Consider the following 27,786-nt stretch of genomic DNA (forward strand, 5'->3'; position numbering starts at 1 on the left):
TTTTCAAATGTTCTAGAAAGTACACTTTATTAAATGTGAGATGCTTACTGGCAACCAAAACAAGGGCCAGAGGAAAGTCACTGCCTCCCGTATGGCCGGGCTCCCCAAAATTCCGCCTATGAACGTCGTAGTTAGCAGGTGCAGCAGGGGCAGGGCTGGCTTGTGATGTCGCCTCTCAGCCCAGAGCTCACGTTGCAGGGCAGTGTGTCTTCTCGGGCCAGCATGAAAGTCAGGAGTCGCCTTCAAGTCACTGCACGTCTTTTTGTCGATTTTCCTCAAGTTGAGGACGGTTCGCACGACGCTTCCTTTGTCTGGCTCTGTGGTGTCCGCTGGCCGGGAGACGGGAGGAGACACACATGGCTGCCTGGCCGCCACCTCGCGGGCCCCCGCGATGCCTCACAGCTCTTCCTTCTCCTCCTCCGCGCAGATGCACGCGGCCCGCTGACTGTTCATGAAGGGCCGGCAGCCCAGGGTCCACACGGTGTTGAACACGGTGTCAGCCAGAGAGTCACAGGCTGCTTGAGAAAGACGAGAGAGGTGAAGGTTAATATAGAAGACCACCCCCGGGGCTGGGCGACTTTGAAGAAGCGAAGTTGCTGTCCTGGCATAACACAGCGCCCAAGGAAAGCAGAGACAGGCATCCCAGGACAGAATTCAAGGGAAGAGCTTATGTTTAAGAGACTTTTCAGGAAAGCGCGTATCCAGAATACACTTCGAGATGTCTTCCTTTTGGGGGACCCAACACTGGTTACCAATCAGAATCTCTGTACCATGATGCTTAGTCCACAGGAAACCTACCATGTTTTGGCAGAACACACCCCTCAAGTAAAACTTGTGTGTTTCCCATAGCTTCCCCTGTTGGAGTTGGGGATCCACTCATTCATGAAAAGCCTCTGTGTGTGTTGGATGTGTTGCCCCCCCACCCCCACCCCGTTAGGTCCACTCCTGGTGAGCCAGGCACGAAAGCATCATCGCCAGCTCGATCTCACAGTCTGGACAGAGGTGGACAGGATACACAGGTCAACAGGTAGAGACACAGGCCACGAGAGGAGGGTCCCCCGGGGGGGTGGGGGCCACAGGACAGGAAGGGCCTCTGTCCCTTTGGAGTGAGGCTTACTGGGGAAGGCGGCTCAGAAGAATTAAGGTATCTAGGTTTAAACTTTAAGAATGACTAAGCAGGGCCAGCGCCGCGGCTCACTAGGCTAATCCTCCACCTTGCAGCGCTGGCACACCGGGTTCTAGTCCCGGTCGGGGCACCGGATTCTGTCCCGGTTGCCCCTCTTCCAGGCCAGCTCTCTGCTGTGGCCAGGGAGTGCAGTGGAGGATGGCCCAAGTACTTGGGCCCTGCACGTGCACGGGAGACCAGGAAGCACCTGGCTCCTGGCTTCAGATCAGCGCGGTGTGCCAAAAGGAAGACCTTTCTCTCTGTTTCTCTCTCACTGTCCACTCTGCCTGTCAAAAAAAAAAAAAAAAAAAAAAAGAATAATAATGACTAGGCAGATGAAGAATGGATACATGCTACCACGTGGATGGATCTTGGAAACACGATGCTAAGTAAAAGCTGGATGCAAAAGCCTGTGGTCTCTATGGATCCATTAATGTGAAAGGGCGGGAGGGGGCCACACATAGAGACAGGGAGAGTAGGTTCAGGGTCGCCAATGGCTGTGGGTAGAGTGCTGAGGACTGACTGCTAACAAGTAGGGGCTTCTCTGGGGCAAATGACCCCGTTCTGGTAGCAGACTGTGGCAAAGGCTGCACAACTCTGTGACTGTATGAAAATCCATGGGATGGTTACTTTAATGGGCTGAATTTTATGGTATGTTAATTGGTTTAAAAAAAGTTGGCTCACTGAAAAGCTCAAAAATGTTAAACTTTCAGCTAAAGTGAGCAACAGAAAGAGAGAGAAGAGCCTTATTCAGGGGTGAAAGTGGCCATTGCTACCGGTCTACAGAAACAAACCGGCTTCTGAGGGAATGCTACAGATAACTCGTGCCAGAGAATTAGACAAACCTCAACAGAATGGACAAATTCCAAGAAAGACATGCCCTGCTGAAAGGGACTCAAGACAAAATTTAAAAAGTGACTAGATTGCTAGTGTATATAAATACAATTGCTAAGTTAAGACCTGGAGTTAGTCATTAAAAATTTCTACATGACTTCACTGGAGAATTTTACCAAAAAATATTTTTTTTATCTTACTTATTTTTGATAGGCAGAGTGGACAGTGAGAGACAGAGAGAAAGGTCCTCCTTTTCCGTTGGTTCACCCCACAATGGCGCTGCTGCGGCTGGTGCACCGTGCTGATCCGAAGCCAGGAGCCAGGTGCTTCTCCTGATCTCCCATGGGGTGCAGGGCCCAAGCACTTGGCCCATCCTCCACTGCACTCCTGGGCCACAGCAGAGAGCTGGCCTGGAAGAGGGGCAACCGGGACAGAATCCGGGGCACCGACCAGGACTAGAACCCGGTGTGCCAGCACTACAGGTGGAGGATTAGCCTACTGAGCCGCAGCGCCAGCCAAAAAATATTTTTAAGATTTATTTATATATGTGAAAGGCAAACTCACAGAGAGGGAGTTTTGGTTCACTCCCAAAATGGCCACAACAGCCAGGGTTGGGCCAGGTTCAAGTGAGGAGGCTGGAGCTCCTTCTAGGTCTCCCACACAAGTACAGGGGCCTGAGCACTTTGCCATCTCCAGCTGTTTTCCCAGGAGCATTAGCTGGAAGCTTGATCAAAGTGGAGCAGCTGGGACTCAAACCAGTGCCTCCATACAACGCAGCAGCTTAATTCGTGGGCCACAACACCAGCCCCATTTACCAAACACTTAAAGAAGCATTAGTACCAGTCTATTTCAAATTCTTCCAAAAATCAGGGGAGGAAGGATCATTGCTCAACTACTTTTGTGAGATCAGTATTACACTGACACCAAAATCAGACAAAGACGTCACCAGAGTAACAAGCTGTAGACCAATTACCTTTGTGAATATAGTTGTAAACCCCTCAAAAAAATACTAACAAAATCAAATCCAGTGTCACGTAGAAAGGACTACACCACGACAAAATAGGATTTATCCTAAGAAAGCAAGCTTGGGGGCCAGCACTGTGGCATAGTGGGTAAAGCCACCGCCTGCAGTGCCTGCATCCCATAAGGGCGCCAGGTCAAGTCCCGGCTGCTCCACTTCCAATCCAGCTCCCTGCTATGGCCTGGGATAGCAGTAGAAGATGGACCAAGTCCTTGGCACCCTGCACCTGTGTGGGAGACCTGGAGGAAGCTCTTGGCTCCTGGCTTCGGATTAGAGCAGCTCTGGCCATTGCAGCCAATTGGGGAGTGAACCAGCGGATGGAAGACCTGATGATGGCCTTCATCAGGTTGTGGAAATTCTCTGCTTTTCCTAGTTTATTGAATTTTTTTATCATGAAAAAGTATTGGATTTTTGTTTTTCTCACATCATGTGGTATTTGTCATTTAGTCTATTAATATTGTGTGCTACACTAAATGAATTTAGTATGATAAACCAAGATTTCTTTTTTTTTTTTAAAGGAAAATACCATGGTTTTTTTAAAGTTTTTCTTTAACTTGAAAGTCAGAGTTACACAGATAGAGAAGGAGAGGCAGAGAGAGAGAGAGAGAGAGAGAGAGAGAGAGAGAGAGAGAAAGGTCTTCCTTCCGTTGGTTCACTCCCCAAATGGCCACTATGGCCGGTGCTGCACTGGTCCGAAGCCAGGAGCCATGTGCTTCTTCCTGGTCTCCTATGTGGGTGCAGGGGCCTAGGGGCTTTGGCCATCCTCCACTGCCCTCCCAGGCCACAGCAGAGAGTTGGACTGGAAGAGGAGCAACCAGGACTAGAACCCAACACCCATACAGGATGCTGGTGCTGCAGGTGGAGGATTAACCAAGTGGGCCACGGCACCAGCCCTGTAATACATTGTTGAGAGAAGGTAAAGACCTAAATAAATGGGAAGATAATTCGTGATCACTGATCAGAAATGTATTTCATTAAGATGGCAAGCTGCTCTATTTCTAATCCAGCTCCCTGCTAATGTGCCTGGGAAAGGAGCAGAAGATGGCCCAAGTGCTTGGCCCCTGCACCCATGTGGGAGACCCAGAAGAAGCTCCTGGCTCCTGGCTTCAGCCAGGCCCAACCGCAGCTATTGTGGCATTTGGGGAATTAACCTAAGGGTAAGATCTCTCTCTCTCTCTCTCTCTCTCTCTCTCTCTCTCTCTCTCTCTCTCCCCCTCCCTCCCTCCCTCTCTCTCCCTCTCTCTAATTCTGCCTTTCAAATAAATAAATCTTTTTTTTAAAAAATCATAGATCACAGACCCAAATGTAAGAGCTAAAACAAAAAGACTCTTATAAGAAAGCATAACTAAATCTTTGTGACCTTTGGCCAGGCAAAACCTTATTACACATTACACTGAAAGTATAAGTGACAAAAGAAAAAGAGAGATAAATTTAACTTAATCAAACTTTAAAACTTCTGTGCTTTAAATAGTACCATCAGAAACGTGAAACCTTAAAAAAGAAGATATTTTCAAATCACATATAATTCAAAAACTCAATGATTGGGGCCAGTGCTATAGTGCAGCGGGTTAACGCCCTGGCCTGAAGCACCAGCATTCCATATGGGTGCTGGTTCGAGACCTGGCTGCTCCACTTCTGATCCAGCTCTCTGCTATGGCCTGGGAAAGCAGTAGAAGAAGGTCCAAGTCCTTGGGCCCCTGCACCCACGTGGGAGACCTGGAAGAAGCTCCTGGCTCCTGGCTTCAGATCAGCGCAGCTCCAGCTGTCACGGCCATCTGGGGAGTGAATCATCGGATGGAAGACCTCTCTCTCTCTCTCTCTCTCTCTCTGCCTCTCCTCTCTCTCTCTGCCTCTCCTCTCTCTGTGTAGTTCTGACTTTCAAATAAATAAATAAATCTTTAAAAAAAAAAACCTCAATGATTGAAGACAACCCAATCAAAAATGGACAAAGAGGGCCGGCGCCGCGGCTCACTAGGCTAATCCTCCGCCTAGCGGCGCCGGCACACCGGGTTCTAGTCCCGGTCGGGGCGCCGGATTCTGTCCCGGTTGCCCCTCTTCCAGGCCAGCCCTCTGCTGTGGCCAGGGAGTGCAGTGGAGGATGGCCCAGGTGCTTGGGCCCTGCACCCCATGGGAGACCAGGAAAAGCACCTGGCTCCTGGCTCCTGCCATCGGATCAGCGCGGTGCGCCGGCCGCAGCGCGCCGGCCGCGGCGGCCATTGGAGGGTGAACCAACGGCAAAGGAAGACCTTTCTCTCTGTCTCTCTCTCTCACTGTCCACTCTGCCTGTCAAAAAAAAAAAAAAAAATGGACAAAGAATCTGAATAGGCATTTCTCCCAAGCAAACACACAATGGCCAATGAGCACATGGAACGGTGCTCCACATCGTTAGCTGTTAGTGAAATGCAATCGAAATCTCAGTGACATAGCACTTCCCATGCACCAGGTCCATATTTACAGAGACAGATGATAACAAGTGTTGGTGAAGATATGGAGAAATTGGAACCTTTGTACATTGTTTGTGGGAATGTCCAATGATGCACCCACTTTGAAAACAATTGGGCAATTCTTACAACACTGTTCAACATAGAATTACCATGGAACCCAGCAATTACTCTCGTAGACATAAAGGAAATGAAAGTACAGATCCTCACAAAAACTTGTTCATGGTTTCATAGCAACATTATTCATTATAGTGAAAAGGTGGAAGCAACCCAAATATCCACCAGCTAATACATGGATAAAGAAAATACATTACATAATAGAACAGAGGGGTTTTTAAACATTCCTGGAAAAATGCATATTTCAGAAAAGCTATGTGTGAATTTCAAAATTTTTTGCACCAAAATAATTTTATTTTTTGAGAGGCAGAGAGGAGTTCACATCTACGAGGTCACTCCTCAAATGCCTGCAGTGGCCTCGGCTGAACTGGGCTGAAACTGGGAGCCAGGAATGCAAGCCAGTCTGCCAGATAGGTGGCAGGAACCCAGGTACCTTAGTCAGCAAGGCTTCCTCCCAGGGTGTGCATTGGAAGGAGTTAGGAGCTCCAGTGAGTGTCGAACCCAGGCACTCTGATATGGGAGGCAGGTGTCTTAACCACTGGGCCAAACGCCTGCCTCAACTTACCTTTAACTCTACTTTCATCTGCACTTTTTGATGTACTCTCATTATTGAGCAATAAAAAGGAATGAGAGTCCAGTACATTCTACAGCATGGATAAACCTTACCAAGTGAAAGAAACGAGTCACAGAGGCCTGTACATTGTGCAGTTCCATGCCTAGGCAATGTTCTGAATGGGGAATCTATAGAGGGGAGAGTAGCTTAGTGGTTCCCTCAAGCTGGGCAGGCAGGGTTTGGGGAGGGGCTGCTAGCGGCTGTGGGACCCCTCTCTGGGATGATGAAAATGTCCTAAGATGGACATCAGGTTGACTGTGTAATTCTGTGACTGTATTTTGAAAAGCATGTAGTGAGTGAATCATCTGTGTCCTACAGCCTCATGAAGTTGATCCATCAACAAAGAGTGAGCCATCAGGGGTTCTATGCTGAGGGAACCTCAGGGACAGAAAGGAGTGGGCCAGCAACCTGCATAGTTTGCACAGGCAGGAGCCAGGAGACAAATCAGGAATCCCTAAGGTGACGCTGGAGACACAGGCTAGGACTGCATCACAGGAGGCCGTGTACGTCACACTGAGGAACTTGGATTCAATTATTAAGCAGGAGGAATGTATTGGATGACTTAAATGGAAAGTGGAGATGATCAGATATGTGTGGTATAAAAACATCCCTGGGGGGAGGGGCGTGTGGCACAGTGGTTAGTCATCACTTGGGAGGTATGCGTCCCTTATCAGAGAGCCTGCTGCAAGTCCTGACCCCTCTATCTCTGCCCCGGGCTTCCTGCTAAAGCAACCCTGGGAGGCAGCAGACGATGACTCAGGTACTTAGGTCCCTGCCACTCCCGTGGGAGACCCAGGTGGAGTTCTGGGCACTTGGCTTTGGCCTGGACCAGCAATAGCTGTTGTGGGCATTTGGGAAGTGAACCAGCAGGTAGATCTGTCTCTGTCTCTCTCTGTCTCCTGCTTTTCAAAAGATAAAAAGAGATAAATAATTTTAAATATATGTTATATATTATTTATCTATTATATATTATTCTATTTTAGACACACACACACACACACACACACATAACATCTGGTTCCAATGGGAGAGTAGATTGGATGGGACCCAGCGATGAGGTTAACGTGCAGTAGTAAGCAGGCCAGGGGGAAATCAGAGACGTGTAAGACAAAGACTCCATAGACCTTGCTCAGAGGAGGTCACCCAGCCCTGGATTAGCAAGCAGGCACGTGTTCACCCGTGGTAGATACAGAATAGAGTGACACTCCCTTTTACAGGCCCAATTAATTATTCCTGCGTGCAAACCCTCCAGCACACACTTTAGGAGCGCACTCTAGACATTGATCCGTGAGCAACAGCCAAGACTTCCTGCAGCCACCAAGCCGTGTGGCGTGAGGCCAGCTGCCACACGCCTGCATTTCAACCTTGACAGTCTACAAATATCAAGTGCTGATACCTGGGGGTGACGTTTAGGCTTCCAAGCTGAAAGATTCAGACTTTGCCTATGGTAAATTAGGAAAAAGAAATTCCAGAGCAAGTACTAGAAACTGAGTAGCCGAGCAGTGTTTGAAAACAATCACCCTCAGGCCTGTATAGACATCTGCTCAGAAAATAGATTTTAAAAATGTTTATCCTGGGAAGAAAATAAGAAGAAAAAAAAAGGCTCACACCAAACCAAGGTGTCCTATTCAGATTATTCTTAATATGGAAAATGATTTAACGCCGGAATGGATCGCCCGAGCCAGCTGGCGGCTCCGTCTCCGGTCCTAAAGGACAGATGTTGATTTCTCAGGCAAGGCTCTGGCACGGTCCTTCCATCAGGAGTGAGGCCAGCAGGGCGCGGGCAGGACAGCAAGAACTTTGGTGCAGGAGGAGGCCCAGGCTCCTCCACCAGGGGCCCGCCCTGGCAAGCTGGACGCATTCTGCGCATGCCTTTGAATAAAGGGGCTCTGGCTACACCTCTGTGTGGAAGCACAACGGAGCTCCTTGCTCTGAAGTACCTACCTTCCACCTTGGACACAAAGCCCAGACTGCGCTTGAGGTCTGAGCAGATGGAGTGGAGGCACCAGCGGAACTTGGCGTCACAGCGATACTTGTTGGCACCGCAAGTGTCGTAGCAGACGTCCAGCTGGTTGCAGCACTTGGTCATTGCTGGGATGCCCAGGTCCATCTGGGGAAAGTTGAAGGGGGAAGAAAGAAGAAAACAACGGCCACGTTTAGACCCAGGACCTCAGGCAACCTTCCCCTCTCATAAACAAGTCAGTTCTCCAATTTCACTTCACACGCGGCTCAGCGGGAGCCCCAATGATTGGGTAGAACCTGTGACTGACAGGCGAGGTGTGGGTTTTAACTGTGGTTTACTGATTGGTTTAATAAGGGGTTCTGGCCTGCTTTTCATCTTTTCTGTTTGATTTTTTCAAATTCACACACGGTTGCAGTGATGAAAAAGAGAGATCAAAAAGGTAGTCAAACACAACGCACAGCTCTGGCCCCAAAAGAGTGACCCATGGGGCAGATCTCCAGGGCTTCCAGATGCAATCAGTGTATAACATTCCCATGGGGGATTTTGCTGGAACAAAGATTCCAAGGATATGAAGTGTACGAAATTCAGCCCGAGTTCATCAGGAGATGTTTCTCAGGGACTCTCCCGTACAGCACTGTTTTCAGGGTGTGTGTGTGTGGTTGTGTTTCTGTCTCTCTGAAGGGTTAGGGAGGGGCTGATGCTGTGATGTAGTAGGTGAAGCCACCTCCTGCGACGCTGGCATTCCATATGGGCACTGGTTAGCGTCCAGGCTGTTCCACTTACAACCCAGCTCCCTGCTAATGGCCTGGGAAACCAGAGGAGGAGGAGGCAATTGCTTGGGCCCCTGCCACCCATGTGGGAGACCTAGACGGAGTTCCAGGCTCCAGCCCCAGCCATTGCAGCATTTGGGGAGAGAACCAGCACGTGGAAGAGCTCTGTCTCTCCCTCTCTCTCCGTCACTCTGCCTTTCAAATAAATAATAACAAATCTGCTTTTTAAAAGAAAGGTGTTGGGGAGCAGCGGGGGGGTGGTAAAGCACACAGAGCCTCAACCCAGGGAATGTGGTCAGTCTCAGTGTGTGTGTGTGTGTGAGTGTGTGTGTGAGTGTGTGAGTGTGAGAGAGACTTATAATCAATGTAAATGTGGCACAAGTTGAGTAACTCATTTAACTGAATGCCACACACAGTCATCAAACAAGAATTTTCAAATATAAATTTAAGTCCATTTTTAAATTTTTTAATTATTTTTATTTTATTTGAAAGGCAGAGAGACAAAGTTCTTCCATCTACTGATTCACTTCTCAAATGGCTGTAACAGCCAGGGATGGGCCAGTCCAGCACTCAGTCAGCATCTCCTAGCACGTGGATGGCAGGGCTCCACGTACTTGAGCCTTGACTGCTACCTCCCAGGATGCACGTTAGCAGCAAGGTCAGTTGGAAGTGGAGCTGGAACTTCCACCAGGCATTCCCATTTGGTAACTGCTGAGTCAAATGACTGCCCTGGAATTTTTATGTAAAAGATTTATTTATTTATTTGAAAGAGTTAAAAGGAGAGACACAGAGAGGGAATCTTCCATCTGCTGATTTACTCCCCAGATGGCCACAACAGCCAGGGTTGGGCCTGGCCAAAGCCAGGAGCCAGGAGCTTCTTCTAGGTCTCCCACACGGGTGCAGGGGCCCCAGCACTTGGGCCATCTTCTACTGCTTTCCCAGGCCACAGCAGGGAGCTGGATCGGAAGTGGAGCAGCTGGACTTGAACGGGCACCCATACAGGATACTGGCATTGCAGGCAGTGACTTTACCTGCTATGCTGCAGTGCCAGCCCACAATTTTGTGGGCACAGAGAGAAAGGAAATAATGGGCAAATTCATTTGTGAGCCACTCAGTCTTTAGTGTTTCAAAGGTCTTAGCAGGGAAATATATACGCATACACATATATTTCTATGTGCATAGAAGTGAATATATGCATGTGTGTGTGTCCTTTTTTTAGTGAGAGAGAAGGGCAAGTTGATGGATCGCCTGTCTTTTTTTTTTTTTTTTTTGACAGGCAGAGTGGACAGTGAGAAAGAGACACAGAGAGAAAGGTCTTCCTGTGCCGTTGGTTCACCCTCCAATGGCCGCCGTGGCCCACGTGCTGCAGCTGGCACACCGCGCCGATCCGATGGCAGGAGCCAGGTACTTATCCTGGTCTCCCATGGGGTGCAGGGCGATCTCCTGTCTTACAACGTGCTAATTAGCTTGACAGAGAACCTTGGGCAAGGAAGGGAAAGGATCACGACGGTGTTGATGGAAGTGGCACCACATTGCGGCATGTGCGATACACTGGAACAGGCAGGGTGCGTCCAGGCGTCAGCATCCTCGAAGTTTTTCTAATCACCTGGCTGGAGGAAGCCATGCGAGTCTTGTTCTTTATTTGAGAGAGACAGAGAGAAAGGTCTTCCTTCCATTGGTCCACTCCCCTAATGGCCGCTATAGCCAGCGCAGCGCTGATCCGAAGCCAAGAGCCAGGTGCTTCTCCTGGTCTCCCATGGGGTGCAGGGCCCATTCCACTGCCTTCCCGGACCACAGCAGAGAGCTGGCCTGGAAGAGGGGCAACCGGGACAGAATCCGGCGCCCTGACCAGGACTAGAACCCGGGGTGCCAGGAGCCACGGCACCGGCTGCGAGTCTTGTTCTGATACGTGAAGTGAACCGTGGTGCCTGTCTCTTGCCTCCAGCCCCGGGAATTCACCCCTGCAGAGGCAGCCCAGACTGGATGGTGTTCAGCTTGACTGAAGTGAAAATTATTGAGCTAGTACTAAGTAAGAGGGGCAAGCCTTTTCCGCCACCCCTAACTGAATTTAAGTTAAATATATTTGCAGCCCAACATCTGTGTGTTCTCTAAGAGACTAGGTATTTTTTCTTGTTTCTGTGTCTGGGCACATGTAGGCGTCGGGGGCAGGCTGGGCATGCGGCTGTGCCAGCCGGTGGATCTGGGGGCACCTTCCCCCATGACATTACAGATTCATACATTGTGGGGAGCAACTGAGACTAGACTAAGATACTGGAATTAAGACTTATTCTATGCATCTGCTCTCCCACAATATGGCGCTGAGAGAGAGATCAAACAACCTCTACACAGCTGCCTCCAGTTTGACCAATAAACTGCAGGAGCTGATCCTGCTCCTGATTGGAGGAGAGCAGCGTACTCGGAGTGTGGGTAGCAGAGTTGGGATTGGTGGAAGAGGACTATAAAGGAGGAGAGAGACAACATGCACCAGGAACATCTAAGGGGAACACCTGAGGAACATCTGAGCAGCCCCCGAGAGAGCCGGCCAGCGGTATGCCACTCCTCCGCGGAGGTGGGGAAAGCAGCAGGGGGTGCCGCCCCTCCCGGAGGTGGAGGGGTCGGCAGCTAACCCGGGAAGGGCCGAGCAGACAAAAGAACAGCGCAGGGTCCGGTGTCATTCCTCCGGGAATGGGGGAGCAACATAATGGTGCCGTGACTCGGATATGAAACCTAGGAGGGAAAAAGCAGGAAAATACCGGAGAGAGAGACTAGGAAAGAGCCTAGGGAAAAGCCGGACGGAAAAAGTGCCAGAAGAAGCTAGGATTGAAAGCGAAAGTGAAAGCTAGAAAAAACAAATCGGATATGGACTGCGGGGAGAAGCTAGGAGAAATCTAAGGTTGAAAACGAAAGTGAAAGCTAGAAGAAACAGACTAGGATACGGACTGTGGGGAGAAGCCAGGAGAAATGAGAGAGAAATATTGTTGGAAGAAAGTTGCGAAAAGTACCGGGTAGAGAAAAATATAAGCTAGGGAAAATGAAGCCGCGGGGGTAGGCCGAAGCGGAGACATAAGCTAGGTTGGGATTCATCAAGTCAGCCCGGGGAGCAAAAGACGGGAAGCCAAACCAGAAGCGGAGACGTAAGCTAGGTTGGAATCCGTCAGGTTAGCCTGGGGAACTTAGACTGAAAACTAAACCAGTAGCGGAAACGTGAGCTAGGCCGTGATTCGCGGAAGCTGCCGAGGGCAGAGAGAGCACGGGGCACGAGCGGAGAGAGCGCAGGGGCGTGAGCAGATAGGAAGCGCAGGGCTAGCGCGGAGGCTGTGGGGCGGGCGCCAAAGGCGCAGAGACCGCGGAGCACACACGAAGCCGCACAGAGCAGGGAAGCTGCTGTGGTGCGGGGCGCCGGGAAGCCACGGGGATAAGAGAAACAGAAGTATAGAAGTAAAATGAGAGAAATAGGAATGCCCGGAGATAGAGAGAAATAGAGAAAAATAAGGCCTCCCCACAACACGGCAATGAGAGGGCTCGGATTCGGTCTGCCTGATTAGTAAGGCGGTAAACACCTGTGGGCAGCTCTAGCAGAGCAGAGCAGAGCATGCACAGCAGGGCACCGAACTCAGGCACGCATCAGCGCCTAGAAGCCTCCCCACAACATGGCGAAGAGAGGACCCGGATTCGGTCTGCCTGATTGGTAGGGCTGTAAGCACCTGTGGGCAACTTGAGCAGAGCAGAGCAGAGTGTGCGCTGCGGGGCACCGAAGACAGGCGTGTATCAATGCCAAAGAATAAAAAGAAAGGGGGATCTGTGGGGAGCAACTGAGACTAGACTAAGATACTGGAATTAAGACTTATTCTATGCATCTGCTCTCCCACAATATGGCGCTGAGAGAGAGAGACCAAACAACCTCTACGCAGCTGCCTCCTCAGTTTGATTGATAAACTGCAGGAGCTGATCCTGCTCCTGATTGGAGGAGAGCAGCGTGCTCGGTGTGTGGGCAGCAGAGTTGGGATTGGTGGAAGAGGACTATAAAGGAGGAGAGAGACAACATGCACCAGGGAACACCTGAGGAACATCTGAGCAGCCCCCGAGAGAGCCGGCCGGTGGTGTGCCGCTCCTCCGCCGATTTCTGCGTGTAAATCTCCCCACGGGGCTGAGCCAATGCAGCCTGGAGAAGTCAGGATGCTCTGGCAGGCCAGGACCAGCCCGCTCCAGCCAACACTGGGATGGCTCACTTATTTAAACCAAATTTAGGGTTGTTGCTGTGGCGTAGCGTGTAAAGCCACCGCCTGCAGTGCCAGCCTCCCATATGGGTGCCGGTTCAAGTCCCAGGTGTTCCACTTCCGATCTAGCTCTCTGCTATGGCTGGGAAAGCAGATGGCCCAAGCCCTTGGGCCCCTTAACCCACGTGGGAGACCCGGAAGAAGCTCCTGGCTCCTGGCTTCGGATCAGCGCAGCTGTGGCCGTTGCAGCCAATTGGAGAGTGAACCAGCGGGTGGAAGACCTCTCTCTCTCCCTCTCTCTCTCTCTCTGCCTCTCCTTCTCTCTCTTTTTAACTCTGACTTTCCAATGAGTAAATAAATCTGTAAAATAAATAAACCAAATTTGTCTGATTTATATAAAATTAAGTTACATTCTGATCTCTGACGGCTCAGCTGCGGTTTGCAGTGGCAGTTTCGAGGTTTTGATCCACACCAGGGCTTATCTGAGAGACAGCTGCCTCTGAGGGAAAGGGGATTGGATATTGTTTTTGAAAATTCTCTCCCGTCCCTTACAGTCAGTTTAAAACGCCAAGGCCCGAGGCTCAGGCAGATTCTAGTGATGGTCGCTGCCATCAGTGGTAACTCTTGGAAGATTCTTAGTTGGAACAAGCACCCAGGAAGGCGGCGCTGGCCGTACGTACACTTGCTGGTACCTTGAGACCCAGGAAATGGGAGCTGCAGCCGTTGGGCTCCTGAGGCTTGTAGCCGGGTCTGGGCACTGGTGTCTTTCCTAGCAGGGGGAAGAGAGGAAAGAACAGGAAGGAGCAGTTAGCAACCAAGCATTTGGGAACTTTCATAAAAATGAGAACTTTCTAAAAGCATGTTCCATTTTCCCTTTAAAAGTCACTGCTCCTCATCAGACATTGTAGGTGGTAATGATGATGACACCATAAAAGAATAGTAACTTTCAAGCCATTTTGACATTTGCTTTCCAGTCTCAAAGGATTTCATGAGTGTTGTCCTAACAGTTCCAGTGTTGCTTAGCTGCATGACCTTGAAGATCAAGGCCATGGCCAAACCGCACTGCACTTACAGTTTCTTATCCCCCCCCCAGTACTTGAAGGCCCCCAGCGCCCACAGGACAGGCAGACCGCCACCTGACCACACACGGAAGGCACCAGCATTTTAACAGCGCCACGGAAGTGTTTTGCGTGCACCTGAAAGGTCAGCAGGGTTCTGTAGATGGAGGCAAAGAAACGTCCTGATGCAACTTTGTAGGCATTTGTGCCATGGAACTGAGCAGAAACAGCCAGAAAAGCTTTGAATTTCTTGGTTTCTCCCATAGAGCTTTTGAGTTATTTTGTGATCTTACAAATGTGTGGAGAGAAGTAATGTCAATTGCATCAATGGTCATCACCATAAAGAAAATTTTGATCTAAAATAACCTCAGGACATTAAACTGCGTGTGTGTGTGTGTGTGCACGCGCGTGTGTGTATGTGTTTAAGATTTATTTACTTGAGAGGCAGAGTGACAGAGAGTAAGAGAGATCTCCCAACTGCTGGTTCATTCCCCAGATGCCCACAACAGCCATGGCTGGGCAAGGTCAAGCCAGGAGCCAGGACCTCCATCCTGGTCTCCCACAAGGGTGGCAAGAACCCACTCACTTGGTCCATCACCTGCTGTGTTAGCAGGAACCTGGATCATAAGTGTGGAGTAGTGGGGGGAGGAGACTCAAAGTGCCACTCCAGTATGGAATGCAGGCCACCTGCCCATGCAATAGGTGTTTTATCCCATTATCCAAATGCAAATGGGACTGAGAGGTGACCTGACTAAGGTCACGCAGGAAGTGAGGGAAGCAGGATATGAATTCAGACTTCCTGATTGTCTCCAAAGCCCGTGCATTTTCACCACATCTCTGCCTCTTTAGGACACAGATGACCTCGCCCGAGATAGACAAAAGATGCTGAGATTCGGTGTTCGGGAGAGGCACCTGCCAATTCTTCTTTTCTTTCTTTAATCTACCAGGAATTTATTTTTAATTATTTTATATGAATTATTTGAAAACTGAAGAAAGCAAACTCCCAGGTACCCACTACTCAAACATAATAAGTGCTAACATTTGCCAAACTTTCTATCAATATTTTTTCTGCTTAATTGAATATTGCAGTTCAGGCACAGCTGAAGCTGGTTTGCACCCTGTCATTCTGTTTCTTAGCACACTCAGCCTCCCAGACACAGAACAGGCGTGGGCTTGGTCTCTACTTGCTTAGGTCTTCCTTTATGTCTTTTGATAAAGATATTGCTCCCATATGTTCAGTGTAACTCCTGTAAACCTATATTCTTCATATCTTTAACCAAGGTAGAATATCTCCTAAGTACACAGACATAAGGATCCCAAGGCTAGTGTGGCAAATCTGCACTCCTCTGGAATGCAATCTACCAGCCCCAGGGTGTGGCACCGGCTCTCACAGTCCAAGATGGGCTCCAGCCAACAGATCCACGTTAGCAGCATGGGCAGAAGGAGTTAGCAAGGTCCAGCCCCTCTCTTGAATGTTTCCCCCATCACTTCCTCTTACTGCCCTTTAGCCAGACCTTAACCAAATGTCAACTCCCAGTTGCAAAGGTGAAAACAGAGGCGGGGGCTTCCTACTGCAGAAAAGGGGGAGGGAGACGCTTGTGGGTGATGAGCAGTTTGCTGCCGGGGGCCTACGTGTTGGGTAGGGCTGTGGTCCAAGATGCCCCTGGGGGTCCTCATCTCCTGGCATCGAGTGTGTGTCTGTGTAGCGGCTCCGACTGGTCTGTGTGGCCAAGAGAGCACATGGAAGTGGAGGTAAAGGTGCTGCCAAGGTCAGGTGCCAGACCTGTGACTTCCGACTGGGCTCTCTGTCTCCCTCTCGCTCATCCTTCCTTCTGAGGGCGCTGTGTCCTGACCAGCCCCATGGAAGGGCACCTGCCAGGGCCACGTGGATTTTGCTGGAGCAGCGCTGGCACTGGGAGTGCTTGGGGTAGTGATTATTTTGTAGGTGTTCCTTGACCCCCTGCAGCCCCAGGGAGCAATTGTGTAACTTCCTTGGAATGTTGGGTAGGGTTTTTCTTATTCCTTTTTTTTAAAAAAGATTTATTAATTTATTTGAAAGAGTTGCACAGAGAGAGGAGAGGCAGAAAGAGAGAGAAAGAGAGAGAGAGAGAGGTAGGTCTTCCATTCTGGTTCACTCCCCAATTGGCTGCAATGGCACGAGCTGCACCATCTGAAGCCAGGAGCCAGGAGCCAGGAGCCATGAACTTCCTCCAGGTCTCCCATACGGGTGCAGGGGCCCAAGGACTTGGGCCATCTTCTATGGCTTTCTCAGGCCATAGCAGAGAGCTGGATCAGAAGTGGAGCAGCCGGGACTAGAACCGGCACCCATATGGAATGTTGGCACTGCAAGTGATGGCTTTTCCCACTACACCACAGCGCCGGCCCATAAATAATCTTTTAAAACAAATAAAATCCCATTCCTCAGCACCTGGAGATTCTGTAAGTCCCAAACTCAAATGGCTCCTGCTCTGCACTCGGCTTTTACTTTCTTAAATTTTGTGACTTGAAGACTTCAGTTTTACACATACACCCCTTATCTACAGTTTCCCTTTCTATGGTTTCGGGTGTCCACAGTCAAGCACAGTCTAGAAATACTACATGGAAAATTCCAGAAATAAACATTTTGAGTTCTCCATGTTGAGCTATTCTGAGCTGTGTGATGAAGTCTTGTGCTGTCTGGCTTTGTCTAGCCCAGGACCTGACTCTGCCGTGTGTATCCACTCTGTATGTGTTGTCTCCCCGTCAGTCACCAAGCTGGTGGCCACTGTGGTTACCGGATGGACTACGTAATACTGCAGAGCTTGTTGGTGGGATTCTGCAGCATCTGCAGTTTCAAGTATGTACTGAGCGTCTTGGAATGTGCTCCCTGTGGGTAGGTGTGGGGACCACTGTGTTCCACACTAGCACACGTGTGCGTGTGCAGAACATGTTTTATTTACCCCCAAGGGTTCTTGTTATTTGTAATGGGGAGATACTATACTTGTTTTATAGAGTCTGGTCTTATAATTGATACTATACTAACCTGCCGTGTATGTGGGGGAGGGGAGGGAGAGAGACAGACAGACAGACAGACTAGGAATGGGAGAATGGGTAGCATGCATTAAATAACATGAGAGAATCACACATACAAAGATAATCACGCTATGCCACATGATTCAATGTCTCCTGGAGGTCAGATTATGGTGGGTTTGTTCTTTTACAAATGGTCTGCATATACTGCCTTCATAGATACCAGGAAATAGATTGAAATGGAGAAACACACCTAATTTGTTGGTGACATACCTCTGGAGAGTCTTTGCCGCTGAAGGCATTGGCAGCAGGGTCAGTGCGGTTTCCAGGGTTACCCTCAGCTATTTTGGCACTTCACCACTCTCAGGAGAGAAAACTTTTATATCCTACTTTGAAACATAATGGGGGCCCAGTGCATTGGCACAGTGGGTTAAGCTGCAGTGCCGGCACCCAATATGGGTACCGGTTTGAGTCCTGGCTGCTCCACTTCCAATCCAGCTCCCTGCTAATGCACCTGGAAAAGCAACAGAGGATGGTCCAAGTGCTTGGGCCCTGCACACACTTGAGAGACCTGGAAGAAGGTGCTGGCTCCTGACTTCAGCCTGGCTCAGCCCCTGTCATTGTGGCCATTTGGGGAGTGAACCAGCAGATGTTACAGAGAGACCTCTCTCCCTGTAACTCTGACTTTCAAATAAATAAATTTCTTTAAAAAAGAAAGATAATGGAATTTCCCATCCAATATGCTGCTGATGAAGGTTTTTAAAATTCATTTTTATCTGTGTTGACACATATGCCTACTTAGGGGGTACAGGGTGAAAGAGTTTTTAAAAAATCATCTTTATGGGCCGGTGCTATGGCACAGCAGGCTAATGCCCTGGTCTGAAGTGCTGGCATCCCATATGGGCGCCGGTTTGAGATCCACTGCTCCACTTCCAATCCAGCTCTCTGCTATGGCTCGGATAGCAGTGGAGGATGGCCCAAGTCCTTGGGCCCCTGCACCCACATGGGAGACCTGGAAGAAGCTCCTGGCTCCTGGCTTCGGATCGGTGCAGCTCCAGCTGTTACGGCTAATTGGGGAGTGAACCATCAGATGGAAGACCCCCCCTCCCACCTCTCTCTCTCTCTCTCTGCCTCTCCTCTCTGTGTAGCTCTGACTTTCAAATAAATAAATAAATCTTTAAAAACTAAAAGTTTTAACTGCAGAAATTCCATTGGGATATGACACTTGAACCATTTGTTGTGAACAAACAGGTGATGGTTTGTGTTTGGGCAGTGTATCACATCTGCAAATTACAGTGTGAGCAGTTTACAGGTGGGTGTTTTAAGTCAAGGTATCCATACTGTCCTAAATCTACAAATTAGCTTCACTTTCTGCCTCGGGCTATTTCAAGGAGTGAGAGGCGGACGACTGGATCTTCCACTCCAGGGATCGGCAGCCTTGGCCCAGGAGCCAGGTCCAGCCCCCGGCCTGTTGGGTGTAGCCTGCCAGCTAAAAATGGTTTTTGCATTTCTAAATGGTCAGGATCCAGGACAAGGATAATATTTTTTAACATGTGAAAATTTTATGAAATTTAAGCTTTAGTATCCACAAAAATATTTAATGGAAGCAAGCCATAGCCATTTATTATGCATTAACTCTGACTGCTTTCCCAGACAAAATAGCAGAATATTGTTACCGTCTTGATGAGAGGATGGTTTTCTAATCAAGACATAAAATGCAGAAGCCATTAAAGAGACTGACAGGTTTGATCTTACAAAACCTAGAACCTTCTGGATAAAATGTAACACCACCAGGGCAGAAGAGGCAAGGAGGAGGTGGGAGGCCTTAGCTGTGAAACCCAAGACTCTACCTTCCAGCCATGGTGGTAGGTGCAGCCTCTCTCCCCATCTAGACCTGGTAGGGGTCTCCCTGGGGGTGTGTCTCTCCTCCCCGCACAGCTGGCTCACTAGCAGTGCTGGGAGTCAGCGAGCTGGGCTGGAGCCGTGTCTCTGGCTCCATCCCGAAACACTCAACCCCTGCACAACAGCTCTCTTGAAGCCATCAACTCTGCGTTTCATTCACTACCACAGATTCAGTGGCTGCCCGGGGCAGGGGATCAGCGTGTCCTGGTTTGCCCAGCACTGTCCCTGTGTTCTCAAAGTCCCACATCCCAGGAACCCATCCCTCTTCCTTCAGACCCCACAGACTTGGAGATCTGGTGCCCAGTAGAGAACCAATCTATTTGCTTCTAAGTCAGTGGCTCTTTCCCCGCCCCGCCCCACCCCCACTGGGCCATGGATCACCTTATGGGTCAGATAAAGGCTGTGAAATCTTTCCCTGGAAAAATACACAAACTCACAGGTTCATAATATTTTGCTCTAAGATTTCAGGCAAATAAAAAAATTCCCATTAAAAAAAAAGGCTGAAGAGCATCAAATAAAAAAGGCTTCTGCACAGCCACGGAAAGAATTAACAGCGTAAAGACACAGCCCAGGGATTGGGCGACAGTGTTCGCAGGTGATACATCGGGAAAGGAGTTACTACCCAGAAACAGGAAAGGAATTTAAACAATTCAATAGCAAGAAAGCAAGCTACCTGATTTTAAAATGGCCAAAGGATCTCAAAGGACGTTTCTCAAAAGAAGAGGTAGGGATGGCCGACAGATAAATGGAAAACCATCAGCATCCTGAATCAGCAGGGAAATGCAAATTAAAACCCCATGAGGCCGGCGCCGCGGCTCACTAGGCTAATCCTCCGCCTAGCAGCGCCGGCACACCGGGTTCTAGTCCCGGTCGGGGCGCCGGATTCTGTCCCGGTTGCCCCTCTTCCAGGCCAGCCCTCTGCTGTGGCCAGGGAGTGCAGTGGAGGATGGCCCAGGTGCTTGGGCCCTGCACCCCATGGGAGACCAGGAAAAGCACCTGGCTCCTGGCTCCTGCCATCGGATCAGCGCGGTGTGCCAGCTGCAGCACGTGGGCCACGGCGGCCATTGGAGGGTGAACCAACGGCAAAGGAAGACCTTTCTCTCTGTCTCTCTCTCTCACTGTCCACTCTGCCTGTCAAAAAAAGAAAAAAAAAAAAAACCATGAGCAGGCCGGCACCGAGGCTCACTAGGCTAATCCTCCACCTTGCGGCGCCGGCACACCGGGTTCTAGTCCCAGTCAGGGCGCCGGATTCTGTCCCGGTTGCCCCTCTTCCAGTCCAGCTCTCTGCTGTGGCCCGGGAGTACAGTGGAGGATGGCCCAAGTATTTGGGCCCTGCACTCCATGGGAGACAGGGTAAGCACCTGGCTCCTGCCATCGGATCAGCGCGGTGTGCCGGCCACAGCGTGCCAGCCGTGGCGGCCATTGGAGGGTGAACCAACGGCACAGGAAGACCTTTCTCTCTCTCTCACTGTTCACTCTGCCTGTAAAAAACAAAACAAAACAAAACAAAAAAAAGGCAAAACAATGAGCAGGGCTGGCGCTGTTGCGTACAGTGCCGGCGTCCTATATAGGTGTAGGTTCAAGACCCGGCTAATCCACTTCCAATCTAGCTCTCTACTATGGCCTGGGAAAGCAGTGGAAGATGGCCATCTAGGGAGTGAACCAGCAGATGGAAGATTCTCTCTCTGCCTTTCTGTAACTCTGCCTTTCAAATAAATAAAATCTTTAAAAAACAAACAAACTCAGTGAGCTCCCACCTTACACCTGTGAGAATGGCCATTTTCAGAAAGACAAAACAAAACATGTTGGCAAGGACATGAAGAAAACTGGCATGCTTGCACACCATGGGTAAAAATGTCAATTAGTACAGCAAAGACAGAACTACCACAGATCCGGCTATCCCACTACAGAGCACAGATCCAGAGGAACTGAAATTGGTGTGCTGAAGAGACACCTGCACACCAGTGTTACTGCATTATTCATAATAGCTGACTCAACCCAAATGTCCACCAGCTGGTGCAGGGTTGCAGTATTCCACAGAGACACTGGGACTACTACTCACAAAGATAGGAACCCTGTCATTTGGCACAAAATGGTTAGAATTGGAGCACATTATGCTAGATGAAATAAACTGGACTAACACTGTATGATCTCACATGTGAAATCTAAAAACGTCGGCTTGGTAGAAGCAGGGAGGAGAAAGGTGGTTATCGGGGGCTGGGGTGGAAGGGGAGAGATGGTGGAAAGGTTACCCAGAGGGCAAGGTCTCTGGCAGACCTGAGGAGTAAGTGTTCGTGGCCTGTTGCACTGGGTAGTGACCACAGTGAATAATAATGTGTATTTCACAATTTCCAAATGTACTCACTACAAGCAAATGATCAGGGGCAGGTGTCTGGCCTCGTGTTCAGATGCTGCTCGGAGTGCCTGGGTTCTAGTTCCAGCTCTGCTCCCGACGCACCATCCTCCTAACGCATGCTGGGAGGCAGCAGGTGATGGCCCAAGTAGCTGAGTCCCTGCTGCCCTCGTGGGCAACCCAGACTGAGTTCCCAGCTCCAGCTGGGGAGTGACTGAGGGGATGGAAGCTCTCTCTTCCCCACACCCTCTCTCTCTTCCTTTCTCCTGGTTTGTCTCTCAAATTTAAAAGCAAGGTAAGTTGGTGAGGTGACAGATATGCTAATTTGATTGATTGAATCTTTCTTCAGGGTACACATAGATCAAAATGTCACAGTATGCCCCCTAAATACACAAATATAACTTTCCATTTAGATTTTTTTTTTTAAACAACTGACATTTAAGATAGTTTTAAGATTCATTTTTCTTGGAACTGAACCCAGGAAGCACTGTATCATGGGCCCTTTTATTACAGTGTGGCTGTATGGGCAGTGCCTCCCCGTGGTTCCTGCCCGGCCGGAGACGCCAGGCCAGTGACCCTGCTCCAGAGACCTGCACGAGGGCGCTGCCCAGCCCGGGGGAGTCAGGAATGTCTGTATGTGTTGAAAAAGAAATGGAAGGCCCTAAATGTGGTTGACCTGTTGGCCAGACTAGGAGGTAAGCTGCCTCAGGTCAATGGCAAGGGGATTCCCTCTCAACTCAAGCCCATGACTTTCCCATGACCGGAATGTCTCAAGGCCTGGTCCAGGAGCACCTGTGCCAAGTGCAGCCCCGGGTCCTGACTCAGCACAGCCGCGGCGGGAAGGGGGCTGCACCTCGAATGCTATGACACAGTTATTGTAGTCGCAGCTCAGTCCTCTGACAAGCACAGGTTTTGCGTGTTGACAGGAAAACAAATTTATTTCGGTCTGAAAAGCGTGCAGAGCAGTGGTGCCATGCTACGGTGGGATGCCAGGGCCCAGAAGCACCACTGTTGTTTGTATGGTCTCTCTCACACCTTCTTACCCAGCACTTACTGCGCATCGGGCCTTATAAGCAATCTAGGGGTGATCTACACTACAGAGAGCATTGCGGAGGTTCTGTGCAAGTACTGCTCCATCTCACATAAGGGACTTGAGCAGAGGTGCTGGCATCCCTGGGGTTTCCTGGAACCAGCACCTCCCATGGACCCCAAGGGCTGACCATAGTGGGAAGCAGCCATCAAACTAAACCTTGTCCTCGTGTGTTGTTGCCAAATCATTCCTCCTGGCCAAACCTACAGTCCCTGATGCTGGGTCCAGCAGACTCAGGACCACCTGATGCAAATTCTTAAAATGCAGACTTCCTGACCCCACCCCCTCAGACCTGCCAATCAGAAACACTAGGGGTGGGGCCTGCAATCTATTTAATTACACAAGCCCTGCTGTGTAGGAGTCTGTGAGCCACGGAGCGTGGTGAGTTGCAGAGCAGGCCCAAGCGCTGCAGACACCGTTTGTGGACGATGTTTATGAGTTTGCCTGAGGAGACGTTTCAGTCGTGTAGGGCCAGCCTCCAGGTGTCTGGGAGCCCCAGGTAACAAGGCTGAGCCCCCTCTCCTGCAGGCGTTAAGCCCCGCGAGCAGCTCTGTTGTGCACCAGGGACAGGAGTTACTTGCTTTGTTGCGCCTCTGTGGACCACCCCGACCCGCACCTGTGGCTGCACACAGTGCCCCCCCCCCCAGCTCTGCAGCTAAAATTTGCTGAAATCTTCAGTGCTATTTTGCCAGAGAAGGAAGGAGAGGGTTTGAGCTTTGATTCGATTTAAAAAATAAAAATTCCTGCTGTTATCTGTTTGCCAAACCACAGGTATTAGTCTTGTGCTACCCTAGGAAAGAAAAAACACCTGTGTTGATGCAAACAGCTGAAACTCAGTTGTCGCAGTTCCTGCCTCATTCCTGCAAACCCAAGCGAGTGATCAGGGATCCGCACTGAACCCAGCCACCCTGGACAGACTCGTGGCCTGGGGGGGCTGGTGGGTGGGCTTTGCCTATTAAGCTTGTACAGGGTGGTGAGGACCCTATTCTTAACATGTCCTTGAAGTAACATCTTGACAGCAGGAGCTCCATTTTAGAGCACTCGAGCCTTCATCTTGAGAAAGCACAACCACACCGTGAGACTCTGGTCTGAAGCTATGACCTAAAACACTTGGACAAGAGCAATCCACTACATCACACTTGGCAAAGCATAGAAACCCGTTAGCATGATCACTCAAGCTTAAAAACAGATAGGCTGCACCTGGTTAATACTGTAATTTGTATCTGGCATGATTGAAGCCAATGCCTGGATTAATGTCAAGATCATAACTGGTATTGTTAAGGTTATAATTGACATTAGTTTCGTGTAGACTTCAGGTCAGCTTGACCCCAGTAACCGTGTGTTCCCCCCTCCCGTTTTTTGTGGTTTTGCCTTTGTAAACCCTGGTGCTTCTGGGGTCAAGAGTTCTTTAGGAGGGCATGAGCCGGCTCTCTGCTGCCGGCAGTGAGTAACCACCAAATTTTATCAATGTGTGTGCTCCTGTTTGCGCTGGCTCAGGGGCAACATCCTCTGGGCCATGTTAACCATTACCTCCCAGGCGCCCTCCGTGTGGGAGGGAGCCGCTCCCCACCTCCAAGATAAAAAGGGAGACAGATTTGGGAGGTGGGTCTGGCTGGGGTGTGGCCTTCGGGAGTTTCAAAGCCGAATAGTGGTATTTCTGCCGAGTATTTCTTAGAGGCGTGGTCCCGCTGCCTTGTCTGGTGGTGCCATGGGACATGGGCGGAAGAAACTGTCATACTGATGGATTTGGAACCAGGGGGCACACCGGGAAGGAGGCCCTGGCGCTGGGGGACCCTCGGAGCCGCCAGGCCTGCGCCTTTCCCCGCTCAGCCACGGTCGGGGACGGGGCTCCTGTCCTCTGCCCAGCAGGCTCCGGCCTTGCTGACCCGGGCAGGGCCGGCTCCCTTGGGCGAGTCCAGCAGATCGATGTCAGAGGCTGCCCGGAGCTGGGGGAGAGGAGAGGCTTCGGCTGAGCCGAGCACTTGGCCACCGCGGAAGCCCTCGTCCCAACAGCATCTCTCCCTGGGCCCTCCACCAGAGCCCCTCACGCCCCCTCGCACCCCACGCCCCTGCCCCCAGGCACGTGTCCCAGGTACAACGCAGGGGGCTCGGTGGCATCTAGGTTTCAGATGAGCCTTCGGGGGGGGGGGATCTCTAACCGGATGCACCTGTAGGAGCGCACACTCACCGTACCGACACCTGTACTGACAGATCCCGTTCTTCCCTCCCAGCAGCTCCAGAAAGGAATCGAAGTAGCCGCTGACAGACTCGAAGCTGCCGCGGAGGTACCGCAGGCCCCAGTCCGAGTAGGACTCGTCCTCCTGGGGGCCGGAGCTGCGTGGATCCAGGCCGCCGCCCAGGCTGAGCCACAGAAGCACGCAGCCCGCGGCCAGCCTCATCCTGCAGCCCGCTGGGGACCGCGGGGAGCTAGGGGTCGCAGCCCACCCGGCCAGATGTGGGGCCGCGCTGGGACGGCGATTATCTGGGGCGCCCGGGCTGTGTTCGCAGAGGTGGACTTTAAACACGACTCTGGAGGCGGCGGTGAGGTAAGGGCGATTAGAGAGAGGGCAAAGGTAAGGCGCCGGGCGGGAAGCTTCCCGGGGATTTCACAGTGCGGGGATGGGGGGGGGGGGCATGCCGGCCCGGAGGCGTGAGCATTTGGGCGTCTACCCCTGCAGCCTGGTCACCTGTCCATCAGCAGCCACTGTGGCCTCCCGACCCCAGGGCCTGGCTGGCGCTCCGGGCCATACCGCTCTGCCGGTCACCTGTGCGCGGCCTCCAGGACAGGTTCTCGGTGTCGCTCTGACCCGCAGCCGGGAGAGCCCTTCCTTCCTCTGCTTGAGAGCCAGCCTCTGCCTAGACGTCCGCGTGGCTCTCAGACTTGGGGATCCTTTGATCCCCCAGAGCCCGCTTTGGCCTCGGTGTCGGTGGCGTCCAGGTCTCTGGGAGCAGCTTTGGGTCATCACGGGGTGAGGTCTGCCGGTGGCCACGTGGGTCCTGGGCACACACAACCCTCCCAGCAGTGACAGCCTTTGAGGTTCTGGAAGTCACGGGGCTTATGGGAAAGGCAGGCTGAGATTTGTCGGTTTTCAGATTGTTGGCTGACGTCTGCAGTGTTGGCAGGACTTGTGGTTGATGGTTGGCTTTTCCTCTGGTGAAGCGGTACCATTGGCAAAATCGCTGGTATATAGTAGGGACACCTTTGTGAGCCCAATGACTCATGCGCCTTCTCTCTCGAGGTCGAGAAAGCCCCATTAAATTTCTCGATTCCCACAACAGCCACGCCCGGGCTGGACCAAAACCTGAAGCCAGGAGCCGGGAACTCCATGCAGAGCCCCCACGTGGGTGACAGGAACCTAACTGCTGGAGCCCTTGCCTCCGCTTCCCCAGGGTGCGGTTAGCAGGAAGCTGAGTCAGGAGCCGGAGCCGAGGATCAACCCCAGGCACCCTGATGCAGCGTGCAGGCCGCTAAATGGGTTCACGGTTAGATAAATGTGTTGTCCAAGGATGGAGACTCCAGGTAGGGCGAGTGTTGTGAAGCACCCGTGCCTTTCCAGACTGCTTGTACACCCGCACGACAGCCGCAGCGATTCCGTCTCACTGAGCGACAGGCTGCACGTGGAGCCCCGGGGGCAGGGCCAGTGACGTCATGCGTGAGGCACACTCACAAGGAAGCGCACCTTTCCTTCTTAGCCGCGGGAGGAAGGTGCCGGTGAAGACAGCAGGGAGCTTTTCCTTAAGAACATTTGTGTAGGCCGGCGCCGCGGCTCACTAGGCTAATCCTCCGCCTAGCGGCGTCGGCACACCGGGTTCTAGTCCCGGTCGGGGCGCCGGATTCTGTCCCGGTTGCCCCTCTTCCAGGCCAGCCCTCTGCTGTGGCCAGGGAGTGCAGTGGAGGATGGCCCAGGTGCTTGGGCCCAGCACCCCATGGGAGACCAGGAAAAGCACCTGGCTCCTGGCTCCTGCCATCAGATCAGCGCGGTGCGCCGGCCGCGGCGGCCATTGGAGGGTGAACCAACGGCAAAGGAAGACCTTTCTCCCGGTCTCTCTCTCTCACTGTCCACTCTGCCTGTCAAAAAATAATAATAATAAAAAAAAGAACATTTGTGTAATGAGGTACTAGTGATGCGTGGGTAACAATACAACAGAAGTTTTAAGAAATATTTTTGATAGCACAATTTCATGATACATAGTGCCTCACGAACACTCAGCATCTTCCTTGGTCGTAAGGTTTTTCTGACTTGTCTGCAAATGCGTTTATGAAGTCATCCAAGTTTGTACTTCCAACAACTTTATTTGCAATCGAGCTGATTGAAAGTGATGTCACTTGCCCTTGGCAAATGCAAGATGGCAAATATCATTGGATCATTTTTAATTCTGGAACTTTGTGCTGATGTGATTGTTGCTGGAATTGTTCATGGCGTTTTCTGCCCGGTTCTTGCTACCTGAGAATGTTCTTGTGGTACAATGCGTATTTGCTGTGGTAAGCATTTTTCAGTGTCCAGTGCGCTGGTATTAGGGACAGTCAGGTGGTGTGGACCAGCAGTCACCCCCTTCCTTATGCAGGACTTTGTCATCACCCTGAGCAGCGACTGAACTCATTCAGCAGTAATGTCGTTTTCTTCTACCCATAGCCCCTGGCCACGGTCATTCCACTTTGGTTTATTTGTTTTAATTTATTTTATTTATTTGGAAAGCAGAGGCCAAGCTGCCATGTCCTGGTTCCCTCCCCAGATGCCCACAGGGAACTCACCTGGCTCTCCTGCATGGCTGACAGGGACCTGCGTACTTGGGCTCTTGCCTCCCAGCGTGCGTAGTGGCAGGAAGCTGGAATAGGAAGCGCAGCGGGTCCTCAACCCCACACCCTCTGCTACAGATTCGGGTGTCGCAAGTCACAGCTTAACTGCTGTGCCCAGCGCTGTTCTGTGTCCTGGCGAGGTTGCCTGTCCTAGGAGCCTCGTCTGCGTGGACTCTGAGGCTGGTGTCGTGTTGTGTCCGGCCTGTCTCTCTTGGTGTAACGTCAGCTGCATGCGTGGAGAATCGGCACTTCACTGTGGCCAGCAGTGCTGCTCTGACACTGCTATAGGAACCCGGGCCTGAGCCCCTGCCCTCGATTCCATGAGGAATCTTCCTGGAATTGGATTGGCTGGATCAAGCTGCAGTCCTGCCTCCCACGGTGGCTGCATTCCCACATGGAATGTACTGGGTTCCAATTTTCCGTGTCCTTATCAAC

The 27,786-nt window shown here is 51.1% G+C and overlaps 1 protein-coding gene and 2 long non-coding RNA genes across 8 annotated transcripts in view; 2 read left to right on the forward strand and 1 right to left on the reverse strand.

Annotated features, from left to right (window-relative positions):
- On the reverse strand, positions 1-25,093 carry PLA2G12B (phospholipase A2 group XIIB). 5 transcript variants are annotated; one of them, XM_008269975.5, is made up of 4 exons: positions 24,742-25,093; positions 13,834-13,910; positions 8,136-8,301; positions 1-518 (listed from the first exon to the last, which is right to left on the reverse strand). In XM_008269975.5, the coding sequence occupies exons 1-4, from the start codon at positions 24,950-24,952 to the stop codon at positions 397-399; spliced, it is 576 nt and encodes a 191-aa protein (XP_008268197.2). In that variant the 5' UTR covers positions 24,953-25,093; the 3' UTR covers positions 1-396. The 5 variants fall into 5 exon arrangements, with proteins under 5 accessions (XP_008268197.2, XP_008268196.2, XP_002718474.2 ...); XM_008269974.5 differs by having other exon boundaries at positions 1-515; positions 13,822-13,910; XM_002718428.6 differs by having other exon boundaries at positions 13,822-13,910.
- On the forward strand, positions 22,445-24,926 carry LOC149122023 (uncharacterized). Of its 2 annotated transcripts, none has more exons than XR_016220940.1 (3): positions 22,445-23,052; positions 23,325-24,155; positions 24,788-24,926. It is a non-coding gene; the product is annotated as an uncharacterized LOC149122023 (long non-coding RNA). The 2 variants fall into 2 exon arrangements; XR_016220941.1 differs by having other exon boundaries at positions 24,785-24,915.
- LOC149122024 (uncharacterized) overlaps positions 24,961-27,786 on the forward strand; it is a 22,094-nt gene continuing 19,268 nt past the window's right edge. Inside the window, exon 1 of the long non-coding RNA XR_016220939.1 lies at positions 24,961-25,099. This is a non-coding gene — a long non-coding RNA (uncharacterized LOC149122024). The remainder of the gene's footprint in view (positions 25,100-27,786) is intronic.

The sequence above is a fragment of the Oryctolagus cuniculus genome, chromosome 15, assembly GCF_051225735.1.
Source record: "Oryctolagus cuniculus isolate XC-2025 breed Fujian yellow rabbit chromosome 15, ASM5122573v1, whole genome shotgun sequence".
Lineage (NCBI taxonomy): Eukaryota > Metazoa > Chordata > Mammalia > Lagomorpha > Leporidae > Oryctolagus > Oryctolagus cuniculus.